The sequence below is a fragment of the Megalops cyprinoides genome, chromosome 7, assembly GCF_013368585.1.
Source record: "Megalops cyprinoides isolate fMegCyp1 chromosome 7, fMegCyp1.pri, whole genome shotgun sequence".
NCBI classification, from domain to species: Eukaryota; Metazoa; Chordata; class Actinopteri; order Elopiformes; family Megalopidae; genus Megalops; species Megalops cyprinoides.
The window spans coordinates 3,138,339-3,156,580 of record NC_050589.1 but is presented as its reverse complement, the minus strand read 5'-3'; the positions used below and the strand labels follow the sequence as shown (position 1 = coordinate 3,156,580).

At 49.7% G+C, this 18,242-nt stretch overlaps 1 protein-coding gene across 1 annotated transcript; it reads right to left on the bottom strand.

Moving 5' to 3' along the window:
• Positions 1–1,963: 1,963 nt before the first annotated feature.
• On the bottom strand, positions 1,964–13,513 carry si:ch211-156j16.1 (uncharacterized protein LOC564557 homolog). The gene is made up of 4 exons (XM_036532402.1): positions 13,104–13,513; positions 6,269–6,670; positions 5,109–5,217; positions 1,964–3,407 (listed from the first exon to the last, which is right to left on the bottom strand). Exons 1-4 carry the CDS (start codon positions 13,171–13,173, stop codon positions 3,401–3,403), a joined length of 588 nt encoding a protein of 195 aa, XP_036388295.1. The 5' UTR covers positions 13,174–13,513; the 3' UTR covers positions 1,964–3,400.
• Between the last annotated feature and the right edge of the window lie 4,729 nt (positions 13,514–18,242).

Below are 18,242 nucleotides of genomic sequence, written 5' to 3'. Positions count from 1 at the left end.
TTATACAGCAGAATATTTACTAAGGCGATTCACATTAAGTACCTTGCTCAAGGGCACAACAGCAATGCTCAGCCTGGAACTTGAACCAGCAACTGTTGGGTAATGAGACCTACTCCTTACACTACACCATACTGCTGCCCCGTGCCACATGGCTGGGCTTGGGTAGGAGACCGTCTGGGAATACTAGGTTGCTGATGGAAGTGGTATTGGATGGGTAGTACACTATATGGCCAAAAGTATGTGGACACCTGACCAGACCATCATACCTATATGAGCTTATTGGACATCCCATTCCAAAACCATGGGCATTAATATGGAGTTGCCGCCCCCCTTTTGCAGCTATAACAGCCTCCACTCTTCTGGGAAGGCTTTCCACAAGATTTTGGAGTGTGTCTGTGGGAATTTGTGCCCATTCAGCCAAAAGAGCATTTGTGATGTCAGGCACTGATGGACGAGGAGGCCAGGCTCACAATCAGCGTTCTACTTCATCCCAAAGGTGTTCAATGGGGTTGAGGTCAGGGCTCTGTGCAGGCCACTGAAGTTCCTACACACCAAACTCATCAAACCATATCTTTATGGACGTTGCTTTGTGCACAGGGGCACAGTCATGCTGGAACAGAAAGGGCCTTCCCTAAACTGTTGCCACAAAGCTGGAAGCATACAATTGTCTAAAATGTCTTTGTATGCTGTAGCATTAATGTTACCCTTCACTGGAACTAAGGGGCCTAGCCCAAACCCTGAAAAACAGCCCCAGACCATTATCCCTCCTCCACCAAACTTTACAGTAGGCACTGTGCATTCCGGTAGGTAGTGCTCTCCTGGTGTCCGCCAAACCCAGATTCGTCCATCAGACTGCCAGATAGTGAAGCCACTGAAGCGTGATTCATCACTCCAGAGAGCGCGTTTCCACTGCTCCAGAGTCCACTCCGGCTGTCGCTTGGCATCGCACATAGTGAGGTTGGGCTTTTGTGCAGCTGCTCGGCCATGGACACCCATTTCATGAAGCTCCTGACGCACAGTTCTTGTGCTAATGTTGCAGCCAGACAGTTTGGAACTCTGTAGTGAGTGATTCAACAGAGGATAGGCAGTTTTTATGTGCTATGCACTTCAGCACTTGGTGTCCCCGAGTGGTCTACCGCTTCGTGGCTGAGCTGTTGTTGCTCCTAGACACTTTCACTTGACAATAATAGCACTAACAGTTGACCAGGGCAGATCTAGCAGGGCAGAAATTTCACAAACTGACTTGTGGCAAAAATGGCTTCCTATGACAGTGCCATGCTTAAAGTCACTGAGCTCTCCAGTATGACCCATTCTACTTCCAAGGTTTGTCTACGGAGATTGCATGGCTATGTACTTGATTTCATGCACCTGTTAACAATCAGTGTGGCTGAAACACCTGAACTCAATATTTAGGAGGGGTGTCCACATACTTTTGCCCATATAGTGTAGCTGGTTATTAGGGGCAGTCCTCCCTCTGGACCAAGTAGAAATACCAATGTCCAGGCACTGATGAGGACACTGAGGAGACGCTCTTAGGGTCCTGACTGACTGTGGACATTAAAGGTCTTATGGTATCTCATTGAAAAGAGTAGGGAGTTCCCAGGCATCCAGACTGAAATTCACAGACTGACTCTCTAAGTCTGACCATCTTATCATCTCCTGGCAGCTGGGATGGCCAAATAAATCCCTCCCCCTCCTGCCTTCAGTCACCTAGGTAAGGGTAACACATCAGCAGTAGTTGAGGTGATCCCCTCCCTCCAATCATTGTGAGGTGTTTCCTGCATTCTTTAGCATGAATATGAACAGTAAATTAAAAAACATTGTTCATATAAGGTTTTAAAAAAAATCACAAGGGATAACAAAATACAGTTTTCAGTTTTTTATTGAAACAGTATGAACAAAAAAAACACTGCAATTAAATAAAATGACTTCAACAATCAGACAGCAAATTAAAGACCTAGAGTTCATATGTGAAGCGAATAGCACGTGGCAAAGCTGGAAAACAAACAATTGAAAAAAGAAATCGTCGCAAACCCTTAGAAAAAAGTGTTGCAGTGTCTAAAGCGATTTCATTACACATTTTTTTAGTTCAGTGCACTTATTACTGAGTTCTTAAAGCGAGCACAGCGAAGCCAAGGCTGAATTATGTTGCACCCATGTATGACTGTCACTGATAATGAAAAACGCGCTTGTTCCTTGTTTCTGATTGATTAAAAATGACGCCGAGTGCATCGACATTGAAACTGCAAGATTCCTGTGCATGCGTAAGATAAGAACCCATTGACTGTGAATATCGGTGTTACCTGGGAGCCGTGATGAAGCGGACGTACAAGTGTGCCTTTGTGGTGGACCGTGTTTCAGCACTGACGCTTAGCGGGGTGTGTTTGCAAAGAAACCGTACATGGAACGCATTCGGATGGAGGGAAGAAAGTAAAACTGAGAGTGTGGCTCGTCCTGTCGGAATGGGTGGCAGTTAAAGAACAGAAGGTAAATTCACATTAACGCGCATTTTTTTTTTTTTTTTTGTCAGAAGTCAAATTCTAGATTTCATCCAGAGAATATACGGGAGACAGTGGCACAAAACCATTCTGCTAAATTTCACAGATATGTATTAGGGGTTTTATATGTCAGTGTTAAAGCTGGCAGAAAGTCACATTTGCACCTGACCGATGAGACGCAGCCAGACCCCCTCAGACCTGGAGCAGAGCGCTGAAACAACTTCGGCATAGACAGCTTCATACAGTTGTAATTCATGTTTGTTAGTGAGGGGGATTCACTGGGTGGACTCTATGGTATGAGCGTGCCATGTCATCGGAATTCAGAGGGCCCCAGTGGCCTACATTGCCTAAGTCTTCCATATACTGTATGTAAGAGCAAGCAACTGCAACAGATGAACTAGTACTTATGGTAGTCCCTAAGTGTAGTATATACACGCTGTGGAATTCACAACATAATCTCTGTTTATCTGCTCAATTTCCACTCTATGCTAAAATCTTTCTGTTTTTGTCTTTTGTGTTAATAGGTTTTTTGTTTTGTTTTTTAGGTCCTCTTCACAGAAACTCAGAGCAATGCATGAAAGCACATCTGAGTCAATGTAGACATCACTATACCTTGAGCGTCTTTACCACAAGTCAAAAAAAAAAAAATAAAAGTTTCCTTTTTGTTTACAATGTATGTTAAGGACCCTGAAATTCAGTGTCACTTCCTGTGTCCACCCTTGGGGTGGCAGTGGGGTTGGGGTTTCGGGGTGGTATGTTCCCCGTCCCCCCTTGGCAACAGTCCAGAGTCCTGGATAGGTTAGAGTGCTGGTAGCATGCTTATTTAACGACAGGAAATGACATAGTTCAGTAGTTCAGTTTCCAGAACACTGGGCGTCCTTCCTGTTTGCCAGTTTTTCTCCTTAAGGGCTGAAAGACAGAGAGAAAAGAGAGAGGAGTGTGAGACTCTTAATCATCAGGCCAAGAGGCCGAACCCTCCTCCATCTCACCACTGCAGTTAAAATGCTGTTACGGCAAAAACTGAAGAGGGAACGCACACAGAACACATCTCAATAACACTTACCATAAATCAGTGCCTACACCACTGTCTATACTGGCAATGGGAATTGAAGGAAAATTTTTAACAAGGGGTCTTAGTGGTAATAATTAGGACGTCTGTACATCATTTAGGGATCGACTGAACAACAGGGTAATAACAAAAAAAAAATGCGAGTAATTATTGTCTCATGAAAGGTGTACAGTTTGATTAAGAAAAGAAGTTACACATTGAGGTTAACTATGTTATCTCACAGTTAAGGACATTGAGCTGAAAAACTGAACTTAAACAAAGTGTTGGCAGGGAGGGAGTTTCGATAATGTGAAAAGATGAGAATGTCTCTCCATGTCTGAAGAGGAACATAACATCCTTCCACTGGTTTGTGACCGTATGTATAGCAGAATTTCAGATGGAATCCCAGTCTCAGGAACACCCTTGGCTCAATCACCCAGGCTTTGCTAAAACCCAGGATCAATTTCCCAGGCCAGAGGTTATGCTGGTGTGATTTTTATGTCGTGACCAGCGTAGGATGGTATCGCTGGGAACTTGAGGAGTCACGCCTCTACTATTGCCTCAACAAACATTTTTGGGGTTCCACTTTGTTTGGAAACATAACAGACGCTAAAAGATGTCATCTGGTTAGTTGCAGGGGAAGTCAATAAAATGGGCAGAATGACAGCTTTTGAGTTGCTGCACTTCTTGAGATCCAAACATACCACAGCCTACAATCACTGAGAGTAGCTCGCTACAGAACTCTCAGTGGAATGCCATCAGTTCAAATTGTTGGATAATTTTCAGTCTTCATATTCTAACTAATAGGAGGCTGGGATTATAATAAAAGAGATGAGTTTTCCTCCTCAAATAGAGTGCAGACACAAGCATTACACTGACCACTACAAGTACAGAAACAGCAGAACTGACGTAACTACAGTTGAAAGGGATCTCAAGAGAGTGACAACTCGTGTTGTGTCAACGATATTGCCTGTTTGCAACACCGGGCCAAAGGTCACGAGGTTAAGGTTATTAACTGGTATATAATCAATGAGAGAATTACAGAAACCAAGCCGCGCTCCTTGCTTTTCTTTGTTTTCTTTCCAGACCTACGGTGTAAAAAGGGCTGCGTTAGTCATGAAGGCAGCAGAAATCACATTCCTCGGTGAGAAAGTCTTGGTGTCACTCACAGCTTCATTTAGGCAGCGGTAAAATGATGTTTCTTGGCTGTCAGCGACAAGCCACTTGAAGATGATTAGCAGCACAAGTGTCCTTCTTGCTGTTTAGCTGGCGGCTAAACGGCTTTTAAATCACTGTGTGTGACAGGGCCAGTTGGCTCCCCTTCCCCGACTCGGCTCTCATGCCCCACAAACCCCCCACCCCCTTGTCCCCCCCACCCTGTCAGACCGAACCCAACGTGCAACGGGACCCCTTCTCCCCATGGGTGATCCCTGTTCACCTCATGCTCCGGGGCGTGGGAGAGTAGTGAGGGAGGGGGTGTGCCCATGTGGTGCTCTGACGGGGATCGGCGCTTGTGAACAGTTGTGCAGAGGAAGTGTAGTGTGTGGCGGGGGGGTACTCACGAGTATTGGCCCATCCTCCTGATCACCGCCACCACCACGGCGATGACAACAATGAGCGCCAGCAGCGAGCCGATCACGATGCCCACCACCTGCCCTGTGCTCATGCCATCTGGGACAGAGAGAGAGCGAAACCACAACACTGACCTCAGTGAAAGAGACACACTCAACCAGTAAGAGAGAGGCCACACCAGTAACACTAGAGAGAGAGTGCAGCAAGGAGAGAGACCACACTAGTGAGAGGGAGAGGAGAGAGAGAGGGAGAGGAGAGAGAGAGAGAGAGACAGAGAGAGGGAGAGAGAGAGAGAGAGAGAGGGAGAGAGAGAGGGAGAGAGAGACAGAGAGAGGGAGAGAGTGAGAGAGAGAGGGAGAGGAGAGAGAGAGAGACAGAGAGAGGGAGAGAAGAGAGAGAGGGAGAGAGAGAGGGAGAGAGAGAGAGAGAGTGAGGGAGAGAGAGAGAGACAGGGAGAGAGAGAGAGGGGGAGAGAGAGAGAGAGAGAGAGGGAGAGAGAGAGAGAAAGAGAGGGAGAGAGAGATAGAGAGACCACAGAGTACAGAGTACAGAGAGAGACTAACATGAGAGACCAAATCACATCACAGAGAGACTGCAGCAACGAAAGGGACAACACTAATCAAATGGAGACCACACCAGTGACCAGAGACTGAGCTAAATGGCTTTCAAATCATCATAGTGAGTGAGAGATGGCAGCACTGCAGAACACAGAGATACAGGAAGTTAGAGAGATGATACAGGAAGTTAGAGAGATGATACAGGAAGTTAGAGATATGATACAAGAAGTTAGAGAGATGATACAGTAAGTTAGAGAGATGATACAAGAAGTTAGAGAGATGATACAAGAAGTTAGAGAGATGATACAGGAAGTTAGAGAGATGATACAAGAAGTTAGAGAGATGATACAAGAAGTTAGAGAGATGATACAGGAAGTTAGAGAGATGATACAGGAAGTTAGAGAGACCATTAGTTAGAGGGATACAGTAAGTTAGAGAGAGACCATTAGTTAGAGGGATACAGTAAATTAGAGAGATGCTACAGTAAATTAGAGAGATGATACAGTAAGTTAGGGAGATGATACAGGAAGTTAGAGAGATCCAGCAGGGGCCTCTGACAGTGACAGGAAGTGAGCAGCGGCATTCCTCCTTACCCTCGGGCAGCTCCACCGCCACCGTTGGTGACTCTCCTGCCTCCTCCACCTCGGGCGCCACCGTGGCCACCACGGGCGGGTCCGTGACGACGGGCGGGACCGTCTCGGGCGCGGGTGGGGCCTGGGTGGCGACGGCAGGCTCGGCGGCCGCGGTGGCGGGAGCTTCGGTGCCTTCGGCGGGTTCGTCGGGCTTGGCCGGGGCCTCGGTGCCCTCGGGAGGGGCCTCAGCCTCGGGGGCTGCGGTGGCGTCCACGGGGGCAGCCTCGCCGGGGGAGGCCTCAGTGGCGTCCGCCGCCTCGCCGGGCCCCGCCGTGCTCTCCTCTATGGGCACGCCAGTGGCCTCGGGCGCAACTGCGGCGTTGGTCACGGGGACATCCCCGACCGTGGGGTCCACCAGAGTGCCTGCAGTGGGTTACACAGAGGGGACAGGGGTGAGGAGTCCGCACGCTCGGGTCACACGGAGAGGGTTCTCTCAGACTGCAACACACCGCTCTGCTGGGCTGAGCTCTGTGGACAGGGCAGACTGGAGACTCGGTAAGTGTAAAGACGCCGGTTAAGTATTGCTATTAACAGTACCTATTACTAGTAGTTATCATTTATAATGATCCTTTAATAATGATTAGTGGTAACCAAGTACGAACCATGAAGACAAAGAGAACTCGTTTGATAGCTGCCACACCCAGAAACCTTTTCTTTGTTAGAACATTGTTTAAAAAATGATTGTGTAAGTGATCCCAAAGGTAGCTGTTGTTATCATTCAAGGTCTTTGTTTTTCCAGTCGTTGCTGTGGGTTTCTTTGAACCTGAGCGTTTTGCATGTTTTCACAGTGGTGCTCTCTGCCGTCCTTCTGCGTGTGAACAGGGCTGAAGAGTGGTGTCTGCGTGCATCCTTTTCCATGACCTCTCACAGCAACAATCTGAGGCTGAGCTCAGCGAACCCAAGCCTGAATGACGCAAACCGGCTGTCTGGAGCACTAGCCCTCAGCGCAAGAACAACCAGGCCCAGTGTTCAAAAGTGACGAGAAACGAGCCTCCGCCAGGCATTCCTGAACTCTCTGCTCATAACTGGCGGTGAGCGCGTCCTGGGGCTGTTTCCTTTGGAGAGACGTATTTTCAGCCACTCCGCAGGAACGGTCCGCACGGAGACTCGGTTTTTGCCGGCGCGTCGTCCGCTCCTCCTAACCCGCGGATCGCAGCGGCAGGATGCGCTCATCGTGCGGTTTCCCTGAGCCACGCCGGGACTCCTTCCCCGCCCCTCCATTCCCCCGGCCCTGGCAGCCCCTCGGCGCTGGCATGCCGCGGCGCCCGGATTCATTTCCTGTCCGTGCCCTGCGCGCCGCTGCCACGCCAGCCCCTGAGCGACGCGTCGCCCCTCCGCTCCTCCAGCGCTGCATGAGCGCAGCCGTGTCAAGCCGTCATAACGAAAACGTCTTTGTGTTGTCGTCGTGTTTCCCTTCCCCTCTTTTATTAATTTCATCTTCACTGATGGTGTTCCACTTGTTGCTTAATTTTTCTTTTGACAAGCACACCTCCTTTTTTGGACTGCCCAGTACATTGGTTTTCATCCAAGTCTCAAAGTCTCCATCCTTGCCAAAAAGGTTAAATGTTATTTCTGAGAAATTCTCCATTTTAAGTGGCAAATGTCACGCTGTGTTGGCGATGTCACTTTGTTGATGCTCTAGCTGTGTTGTTGCTGTTAATTGTAACGTTATCTAATGTTATTACAACGTTGTTGTTATGTTTGGTTGTAAATGGAATCTTCAGTAAAGTTGAATGAGCTTGCGTATTAATTTCGAACAGCGATAAGGCCACTTTTACTGGAACTACTTCATAGCCGTTCATTATTATCGTGCATTTACTGGGGAATAATGCACACCCCTCCAGCCAATCAGAAACGAGTATTTAACCAAGCCGTGGTATGAGTCACAGTAATAACCACCAATTTGACCCAACGTTCTCAGAACATTCAGCAATTTTATTTGCTAATGTTTCACCTTACTTTTGTTTTTAATCTGCGCCATGAAATTCAGTAACCTACTGCTACTTCTCCTTCTCCTTTCGCTGGCGTGGCGGACTACCAACGTTAAAGAATTAAAGAATACTGGACATTAAACCTGTTTAAATAAAGCCATTTGAGCATGTAATTGTTTGTCCTGTCTCTAACAGACAAGTTCGCAAAATCTAACGTTAGAGGGCTAAAAATGATTTCAGAAAATAATAATAATAATAATTTACCATTATTATTATTTAGGGGTGCTGAGATGAAATTTAGGTGTGCTTGAGCACCCCTATAAAGAGTCTAAAATCGTCAATGCATGTGACACTTTTACATATTTTTCTTGTAATTTCTACAGACTGGCTAGTTTAAGTACAGCCTGCCTCTAAGCCTAAGAATGGTTAGCTGCATTTTAGGAAGAGAACCCCAACAGAAAATACTCACATTCATGGCTACAGACACCATGAGGAAGACAGCTGGTAGCTTGGGCGTGGTCAGCTGTGAGCGGGAGATATGACCGAAATGAGGGTTCTACCTTAAAGCTGGAGTTTAGGTCAGACCTGCAGTCAACCTGGTGTTACCTATTACCTCCGTATGTCAGGAACATTCCCGTAGCCTCCTAAACAGTGCCAGATTAACCTTCACCAGACTTTGGAGTGTGACCAATGTTAGAATCTTTCACAACCCCTGGTCCTGTAAATACGCCTTGTCCACGCTGGGAAAAACAACCCAAAATAGCAGAAAATTGGACAGAAGCTCATATTTAGAATCTGACACAAAATTCTTCATAATTGTCCTAATTGTTCTGCTGGGCGTTCTATAGAGAATTGTTTACGATGCTAAAAATGGCTCTGAATGCCAGTCGTTCCAGTTGTCTGGCGCTACGTCATTATTCTCAGAGCCTCCATTTGGCAAAATCCACATCAGCGACAACCCAGTGTAAATATTTAGAGTGGCGGTGGGAGCGATGGGGTTAAAGCACGCCGTTGGCTCGGAATGTCTCGGGATTGAGTGCCCGTGCTCGGGAGAGAATTGCTTTACGTTCTTTGCTTTAATGTCACCTTGTTTTTTTTTCCCTGTAGCTCCAGCAACAATTGCTTCATTATGTCTGCGTCTCCCACAATTAGCTGTAAGTGCTGTTTCCTTCCCGTTGCGCTTGCTCATACAGCTGTGGGTTGTGAGTAAGAGAGTAGATTTGTCCCCCCCCTCACTCCACCCCTCTGCCCCCCCCACTCCGTGCCAGGGCTCACGGCTCGCGATAACGGCCTGGGAATGTGTTCGGATGGAGGAGGGGGGGAAGGGGAAGGAGGGGAGTGCTATGTTTCCTGTGAGAAACGCACCAGTCCTTCCTTCCCTGCTCTCCCTCCTTCTGTCCTGTGGCGCCCCCACCCCCCCACCCCCCCACCCCACCCTTCTTCTGACCTAATCTCCCTCAGCACCGTGATCTAACGGCAGCTGTGCGCTGTGTCACTCCTGTCCCGGCCCTGCGAGCTTCCCACAAACATGTGTCATTCAGGAGAAATGCGCCGAGGGCCGGGGGAGAGGAGCAAAGAGGAGACGTCAGAGTGGGGCGGCGGAGAGGAGAGGAGCGCAGAGGAGGTGTCAGAGCGGGGCGGCGGAGAGGAGAGGGGCACAGAGGAGGTGTCAAACCGGGCGGCGAGAAGAGGAGAAGAGCGCAGGGGAGGTGTCAGAGCGGGGCGGTGGAGAGGAGAGGAGCGCAGAGGAGGTGTCAGAGCGGGGCGGCGAGAAGAGGAGAAGAGCGCAGAGGAGGTGTCAGAGCGGGGCGGCGAGAAGAGTAGAGGAGAGGAGCGCAGAGGAGGTGTCAGAGCGGGGCGGCGGAGAGGAGAGGAGCGCAGAGGAGACGTCAGAGCGGGGCGGTGGAGAGGAGAAGAGCGCAGAGGAGGCGTCAGAGCGGGGCGGCCATGAGGAGAAGAGCGCAGAGGAGGTGTCAGAGCGGGGCGGTGGAGAGGAGAGGAGCGCAGAGGAGGTGTCAGAGCGGGGCGGCGAGAAGAGGAGAAGAGCGCAGAGGAGGTGTCAGAGCGGGGCGGCGAGAAGAGTAGAGGAGAGGAGCGCAGAGGAGGTGTCAGAGCGGGGCGGCGGCTGTGAGCACGGGAAAGGCTCTCCGTCCCAAAGATAATGGGGGCACCCGGGGGCCCATCCATCACCGTGGCGAGGAGTCGGGGGGGCAGATAATGCGGGCCTCTCGGCCCGGGTGCAGACAGGAAGAGCCTCATCTGCAGACGTGTGAGGGAGTGTGCTGCAAGCATGAGTCTGGAATGTTTTTGCGCAGGGGAGGGGAACGCAGATATCCCGTACCATGTGTGTCCCTCCCTCTGCACCCCCCACCCGCCGGGGGAGTGAACGCACACACAGATATCACACCGCGTCGTTCCCTGCAGCTCACGGCGGAGCTGGAACATCCCGCGCCTCTTATCGCGGTGCCGGAGAGCGCGGCCAGCGAGTCCGTTATGTGTTTTTGGAGTGGAGATAGAGGAGCGGGGCTGCGCGTTATATCTCGGGTCTGGAGGGCAACGCGGCGACTGCGCGTGGAAAACACACAATGTCTCACCGCGTCAGGCCTGACAAAAGATTCAGTTCCGCTGCGGGTCAGTCTTTTACTCAGTCTGCCCGCCGCATAGCAGCCATAACATTAACACAACAACAGCCGCGGCTGACAAACATCGCTCAGGAGTGTTACGAGTGCAGCACACACAAACGCGCTCTTATGTAACTCTTTAGACAGCACGCTTTTTTCTTATTCTAATGTGTTACATTAACCACCACTCTGTCCTCCCCCCACCCCCCACCCCCGCCGCCCGCGCATGACCAGAGAGCTCTCACGTGTCACTCGCAGTGCGAGGACATCCAGGACCCCCGCACATGTTTTACGAGGAGCAGTCTGTCTCAGAGCGAGGCCAAAGATGCCCCCCACCCTCCCCCCAGCCCCCTGTCAGCCCCCCAGCCATCCTGAGCTCACGTGTTCACCGTAGCCTGCTGCTCCGTACAACCAGATGTGAACAAAAGCAGGATGCAGGCACTGACCATGCAGGACTGGCCACAGAGGGAAACAGGTTTGACCGTGGTGGAGCGCAGACTGACCGCAGAGGGACACAGGTTTGACCGTGGTGGAGCGCAGACTGACCGCAGAGGGAAACAGGTTTGACCGTGGTGGAGCGCACACTGACCGCAGAGGGAAACAGGTTTGACCGTGGTGGAGCGCAGACTGACCGCAGAGGGACACAGGTTTGACCGTGGTGGAGCGCAGAGTGACCGCAGAGGGAAACAGGTTTGACCGTGGTGGAGCGCAGACTGACCGCAGAGGGACACAGGTTTGACCGTGGTGGAGCGCAGACTGACCGCAGAGGGACACAGGTTTGACCGTGGTGGAGCGCAGAGTGACCGCAGAGGGAAACAGGTTTGACCGTGGTGGAGCGCACACTGACCGCAGAGGGACACAGGTTTGACCGTAGAGGAATGAGCAATTGAACATGGCGTGGAACCGCATTACGACCGCACACGGGCGCGGGGCTGACCGAAGCGCAGCAGGGAGGAGCCCGACACGGCCACGGCGGGCCGAGACCAAACCTGCTGCTTTCCGGGAAGGAGACGAGCGTGCGAGGGAGGCACAGACACAGCGTATTATTAGCGCACGCGTGTGGGCGAGGAGAGGAAGCGTGTGCGTGGGGAGCGCACGGGCTGGCAGCGCGGAGCCGTCCCTGCCAGCACCGCGCTCTTTTTCGGGTGTCCGGCTCTGGAGGGATTCCACTGGGTCCTCGTGGGTCTCTTTTCAGCAAAGGTTGCAGGTTAAAAATAGCCCTACTACCCCTCACTCCGTGCCTCCCCCCCGACACACACACACACACACACACACACACACACACACACACACACTCACACACATCCCCAGAGAGATTGATACCCCGCCAAAGATGGTTAAATGCAGAGGAGTGGCGAGACGGAAGGCAGACGACAGAAGGCAGGGTGGGGCGTGTCCCAGGACAGACTCGCTGGCCCCACGTCCGCGCTCCCCGCTCCACTCCAAATAACACTCTATATATAAGAGCTCCCTCTATTAATACACATGCGCTAAAAGAGCCTTGCACCTCTGCCAGACTCAGGCATTCTCCCTCCCTGAGATCAGCTTTCAGGCGGCGTGCGCTTTTTCGAACCCGCGCCACGCTGCCGGGTCACTCCGATGGATACCCCTCTCATGGCGGGTCCAGGACTTTGCGTGCCTAGACGCCAAGACCCGGCTCCATTACATCAGCGTCCCGCCAGTGTCTCCACATCAAACGTCTCCCTCGAGCACTCGGGAGAAAGGGAGAGCTCAGACCTTACGCACAAAGTGCTCAGAGGCTCAACAACATCGCATTCCCCTCAGATCAGGGGGCTCCCACACACCCATCCATAAAGTTTGTCTCTGTCAAACACTTACAGCAATCAGCTCCTACAGAAAGATTTAAGAACAAGCTCAGAAAAACATCTTTAAAAGGAAAAGTACATTCTGTTCCCAAAGTAAAATCAAGACAGAAGGTGGTGTGTGTGGGGGTGGGGGGGGGGTGTGAGGGGTGTTGGGGGGGGGCAGGGCGGGGAGTAAGTTTCTCACAACAAAGAAAAAAAAAAGTGTCTAATGAATCTCAAAACACAGTAAATGATAATGAGCACAGAGTGGAGCCCCGAGACTTAAGAGCAATATACTTTTACGGGAGTCAGACGTTTTAAAAAGCCAGCTCAAGTGGAACCAAAGAGGCCCCCGGTCGGCGGAGGGGCGTGACTGGGGAGCAGGGCAGGCAGGCGAGGGTAGTTTGAGGGGCAGACAGGCGGATGGGGGTTCACTTACTTGCGCGTGTGATGGCACAGAAGGGCCCGGCGAGGGCCAGCAGCAGCAGCAGCAGCGGGGCTTTCACCATGCTGACGGTGGGGCTTCTCCTGCAGTGAGGGCACCGGCGTCCAGGGCAGCAGCACACACACCCCCTCCCTCCGACTCACAGCCGCACTTCCAGGGGACGCGTCGGGCAAAGCCGAGGGGCTCCGGGAGAGAGGCGCGCAGGGCAGGCACACACACACGAGATGCACACGCGCACACACACAACACACACACACGTGCAAACACACACGCGCGCACGGAGACTTCTTCTGGTCGCAAACTTCTTTTTGAATAAAAGCAGAGCGCGGTTGCCGCGGGAGGAGGCGAGCCTGGAATGAGCCTGGTGACGGAGAGAGAGCAAGTGAGAGAGAGGGAGCGTGTGTGTCGGACTGGTGAAGGGGGGTTGGGCACTGTAAGGTGGTCTGAAGAGACAGCCCCGGTCCAGCCTACCATTTGGTCAGCCCCTGCGCGCTTACTAACTGAGGAAGTCTTTATGCCGTCCACTCCCAATCCGAGCAGCAGGTTCCAGTCCAGGATTAACCAACTCCTCACCGCACAGTCAGACGGTTGTCCACAGAGGAAAGAACATACAAAACATTTATAACATGATTCAGAGGACCTGGGCCTCTTCCTCTCTACACAGCGCAGAATGGTTAGAAGAAGGGGGGGAGTGGCACATCTGCTCAATTCCAGCAAAAACGTGTGTGAGGAAAAAAAAAATCTGTACGTTTAAAGCCAAGACCCGACACAAAGTGTTCTAATCCAAAAATAGTGTTCCTCACAAAAATAAGTATCTAAAACTCTGTCGGTAACCCAAGAAGAAACACTTTAGAAGAGTAATTGTTTAATGCAAAAAGATAAGCTCTTTCGATTCATTTAAAGTGAGAACTTTTCAAGTGCAGAGTTATGTCACCCATTACATAACATTGCAGTTTACCAGAGGCATGTGGCCAGAGTTTCGCCCGTAAGACTGTGATTGAAAGAGTGTGCAGAGAAACAATGGAAACGGAAATACGGGGGTGCCCGTACTGAGAGAATTCACGGGAGCTCATAGTGAGAAAAATTAGAACCAAAACCACCGACTTCAACACATGGAAGCAGGGTGGTCTGGCGTTAAATGGGATGTTGTCTGCACAGCCCAAAGCCTCTTCAAACTGAGCAACAGCGCCGCCTGCTGGATAAAAGTTACCCATACACATCCCCACACAACACAGTCATTTCACTGTATCAATTTTGTCACAGACAATTTAGTTCAGGAAACCATTGGACACAAACAAGCACTGTAGTTCTTTTGCTACGCATAAACAGTAGAATTATTTAAGGCAAAATGCTGCCACAGGGCTATGTGAAATAAGTAAGTGACAGTGTTTTAGTAACTCAGTATTTAAATATTAGCTTGAAAAGAGATCGTTGGAAGACAAGACTATGAATGATCAACTATAGAGAATATTAACCTGGAGGTGGTATTATATACCATTATGTACCATTATACACACACACACACACACACACACACACACACAGACAAGGGCACACAAACATTGTCCTCACTTGCTCCTTCACCTCAAGACACAGAGCTTCTCCCCACGGTATGCTGTTTCACCCCAAAATTAGGGTGCAGCACACCCCCCTGACTGGTGATTAATCCTCCTTAAACACTGATGGATTGTCTCCATGGCCTCTCCGGTGTCACAACCTCATAAATATTTGACTGGTCTTCAAAGGGACACTGGCAGACCTTTTCAGTAACTGCCGGCAAGGGGACAGTAAAGGACACCAGCGGTGGGGCCCCCCGTCTGCTGTGGCCTGGGAGCTGAGAATGTTTTAAATACACCCTGCAGGAGGTTAAGAAAAACACACTATGGTGCCCCCTGCTGGGGGGAGGTCTGCTGTCTGACCCCGGACCTGGGATCACTTGCACAAGAGCTGTGGTTTTATGTCAAACTGCCGCTACAGTGACTGAGTGCACACAAGTTGGCTTGATCCCTAGAAAAGGTAGTTGAGTGGAAGGGGCCAGCCAGCCCGTGCAGAGTGACTGCTTATTATGGGATGGGATTTAACATCAGGCACACTGAAGGCACCCCATTATCGGCACATCGGTCTCCGTTTGCCTAATTTAATTTTTGAACGAGTCTTACAACATTGAGCAATGGCACTGTAAGCTCATTTTGACGGCTTGACAGGGCTGAGGGTAGGAGGGCTTCCCTGCATGTCTCCGCAGGTTACGAGGAGAAGCTAATCTACAGCACAAAAACAGCCCACACAAAAGGAGCAGCAAGCGATTCCACAGTGAAGTTAACATTTTATTTCTGTAAGTGCCATTCATGCATATCAGGGCAGGGGGGTCTGGCAGAGACAATCCTAATGACACTTTGGAGTTATTTTACAGCACTAAACCGATACAAAGAGTAGCTGCGTCATTGCATTGGACAGCCAAAGTAATAAACCGTGCAATAACAAAAAAAACACAAAAAAAAAACCATAGAGAAAACAACAAGTACAAGATAAATGAAGTAAAAACAAACATAACGAAAAACAAAACAAAAAAAGTTTTTTTTCTTTAATATAAACACTGAAACACTGACTTTAGACCGGCAGTACAGGAGAAAGGTAGTGTTACACAAAAAGCCAATGCATTTTCATCACATATATACAATATAGATATATACATACTGTATCACCCTCTGAATGAACAATAACAAAATACTCTGTATCCCCCCCCGTTTCTTTTATTCTCTGAGTCCCGCCTCCTCCCATGAAGCCCCACCCACCCAGAGGGAAAAAGGACGATTGAAAAGACATATTTACAATAAGCACAATAGCACACCAACACTGAATAAAATAGGCCTCAAACACCAGTACTTTGTTGGCAGATTTCTCCCTTAATGTAACAAGGCTTTTTTTCTTTCTCTTTCTTTTTTTTTTAAACTGAATTTATTCTCATGATTGAAATTTTTCTTTGCATGTATATCTCGACTGGTATAGCAAAAAAATTTGAATTAGTCTTTTTAAAAACACTAAACACACACGCACACACAGGAACTGAAGGATCACTGTTAAAAATTGGTTCATGATTTGTCTTATCCGTTTTTTTTACCCCTCCCCCCTTTCACCTGCTTCCCTTTCTGTCCCCTCTCCCTCTCTCTCTTCCTCTCACCACCCGACTCCCTTTAGTTCCACTTGCAGGGGGGAGTAAAACACTCGAGCCCCCCCCACTCCCCATCCCCACCCCGCTCCTTGCTTGTTGCTGTTGAAACCGTGCGTTGTGCAAAAAAACCGCTCCCCCTCTCCCACCCCACCAAAGGCACCACAGAAGTTGTTGTCTGTTGTATGTGGAACTGCATCCCGCACCAGTGGTAGCGCCCCCTGCTGTTCAGTGCTGGGAACGGCCAGACAAACGCTGAGTCTGTGTCATGGTAACTACGCTGCTTTCTTGAACGTGCATTTATTTGTGGGGGTGTTGTCTGCGTGGCGGGGAAGCCTCGGGAGAGAGGCCTTGAGGGAGGCTGAACGCCTCACACACTGAAACGGAGGCCGTCAGCATTTGTAATCCACCGCGTGGGGTCTGAAATGACTGGCCGACAGCAGTTCCATAACTCTCCCAGAACGGTCGCACTGCGAGAAGAAGAGCGTGACACAGCTGCAGTTAGCCTCCGAGGTTAGCTTATTACTTGGCGTGTTTGCTAAGCGTTGCAACCAAGCTGGTTTCAATGCCTCCCGTTCAATACGCGTTTATTTTTCTGTGAAATCATCGGCCGACGTACGCTTGCCACCCCCGGCCTGTGTCTCTGACCCCCCTTCGATCGGACCCAGCGACACCGGCTTCCGCGGCTTCTGCCACATTAGGGACAGCATATAAAGTAAACACTTTGCAGAAGAGGCTTTAGACACTGTCATGAAGCTTGGGCAGACTCGTCATCAAGCTGACTTTAGTGCAGTTCTGACAGACAACACAACACACCACAACCTGTAAACTGAACAGGAGTGATCAAACAAAGAGTTACTATAAGAGACCATTCAACAACATAAAGGGGTTTTCTCCGTAAATACACCATTAACACAATGTGCTTATTATCCCCAATGGCTACAGACAAATAAAACAGTTGTACACATTTACAACAAATTAGATGGCTTACAAAACAATAAAGAATCACTAGTGTTAAAGAACTACAGAAGTTGCTCGTTACTGTTGGTCATCCAATTGAAGGGTTAAGCAAGCTGGCATTTAACAGACAAGAGAGAGCACTATCAGAGTTTGAAATTTAAAGCAATAGATTCAGGAGTTCAATGAAATAAAAAAACAGAGTGTGGCTTTCATTGTTATTGATGAAAACAGTTGGGAAAAGTTGGGAGTAATCACATATTGCACCCAATAAACTTCCTGCACACGTCAGTACATAGCAACACAAGATAAGTGCTCCTTAACACGCCAGATTTACAACGGACACGCAATTTTCAACAGCCGCCAGTTTTGAGCTGTGGGACACTGGATGAGGGTGACCAGATCGTACTCGGTGTCTGTCACACGGTGCCATGAGGGTGAACCTGAAACCCCAGTGTGCGTGTGTGTGACTCCGTCCGCCTGTTCCGGAGGGTCAGATTATCCCACACGCACGCTGACGCCCAGACAGGGCAGGCAGCAGTGTATAGCTGTGTTGCAAGCCTCGGAGCCCGGCGGCTGGTGTCACCGCTATTTATGGAAGATCGATCTGATGGGCGAGAAGTGAAACCCAGCCAATTGCGTGCGCTGCTGTAAGCAAGCCACTAAAGTCTGAGATTGTCATCATTCAAAGCTGCTTAGTTTAACCAAAAAAAATAAAACCTCATTATATTCCAAACCCAGCGCGCTTTTCTCTCAGCAGAGAAAGTTTTTTTTCTTGCACACAGCTGAGAAGCAAACTGAAATGAATGAGGGCTACAGGAAACAAATGAGCCCAAACCCACGAGAAAGGAGGAGACCGGGAACTGAGCTTGGAACGCATCAGTAAGCTTTCCCCATTTTTTTTTTGAGCATGACATGCATGTGTGACAGTTTTACCCCTATATAAAGGGTAAAACGAATGAAAGGGGCCAAACAGCAGAGTCAGCGTGCCTCAGTCTGTAAGGGGAAGT

Excerpts from the sequence above, each read along its gene's own strand:
- si:ch211-156j16.1 (XM_036532402.1), bottom strand. The coding sequence starts at position 13,173 with ATGGTGAAAGCCCCGCTGCTGCTGCTGCTGCTGGCCCTCGCCGGGCCC. Across the intron at positions 6,671-13,103 it reads CTGTGCCATCACACGCGCAA|GCACTCTGGTGGACCCCACG; the intron begins GTAAGTGAACCC and ends AACCCACTGCAG. Across the intron at positions 5,218-6,268 it reads GGCGGTGGAGCTGCCCGAGG|ATGGCATGAGCACAGGGCAG; the intron begins GTAAGGAGGAAT and ends TCTCTGTCCCAG.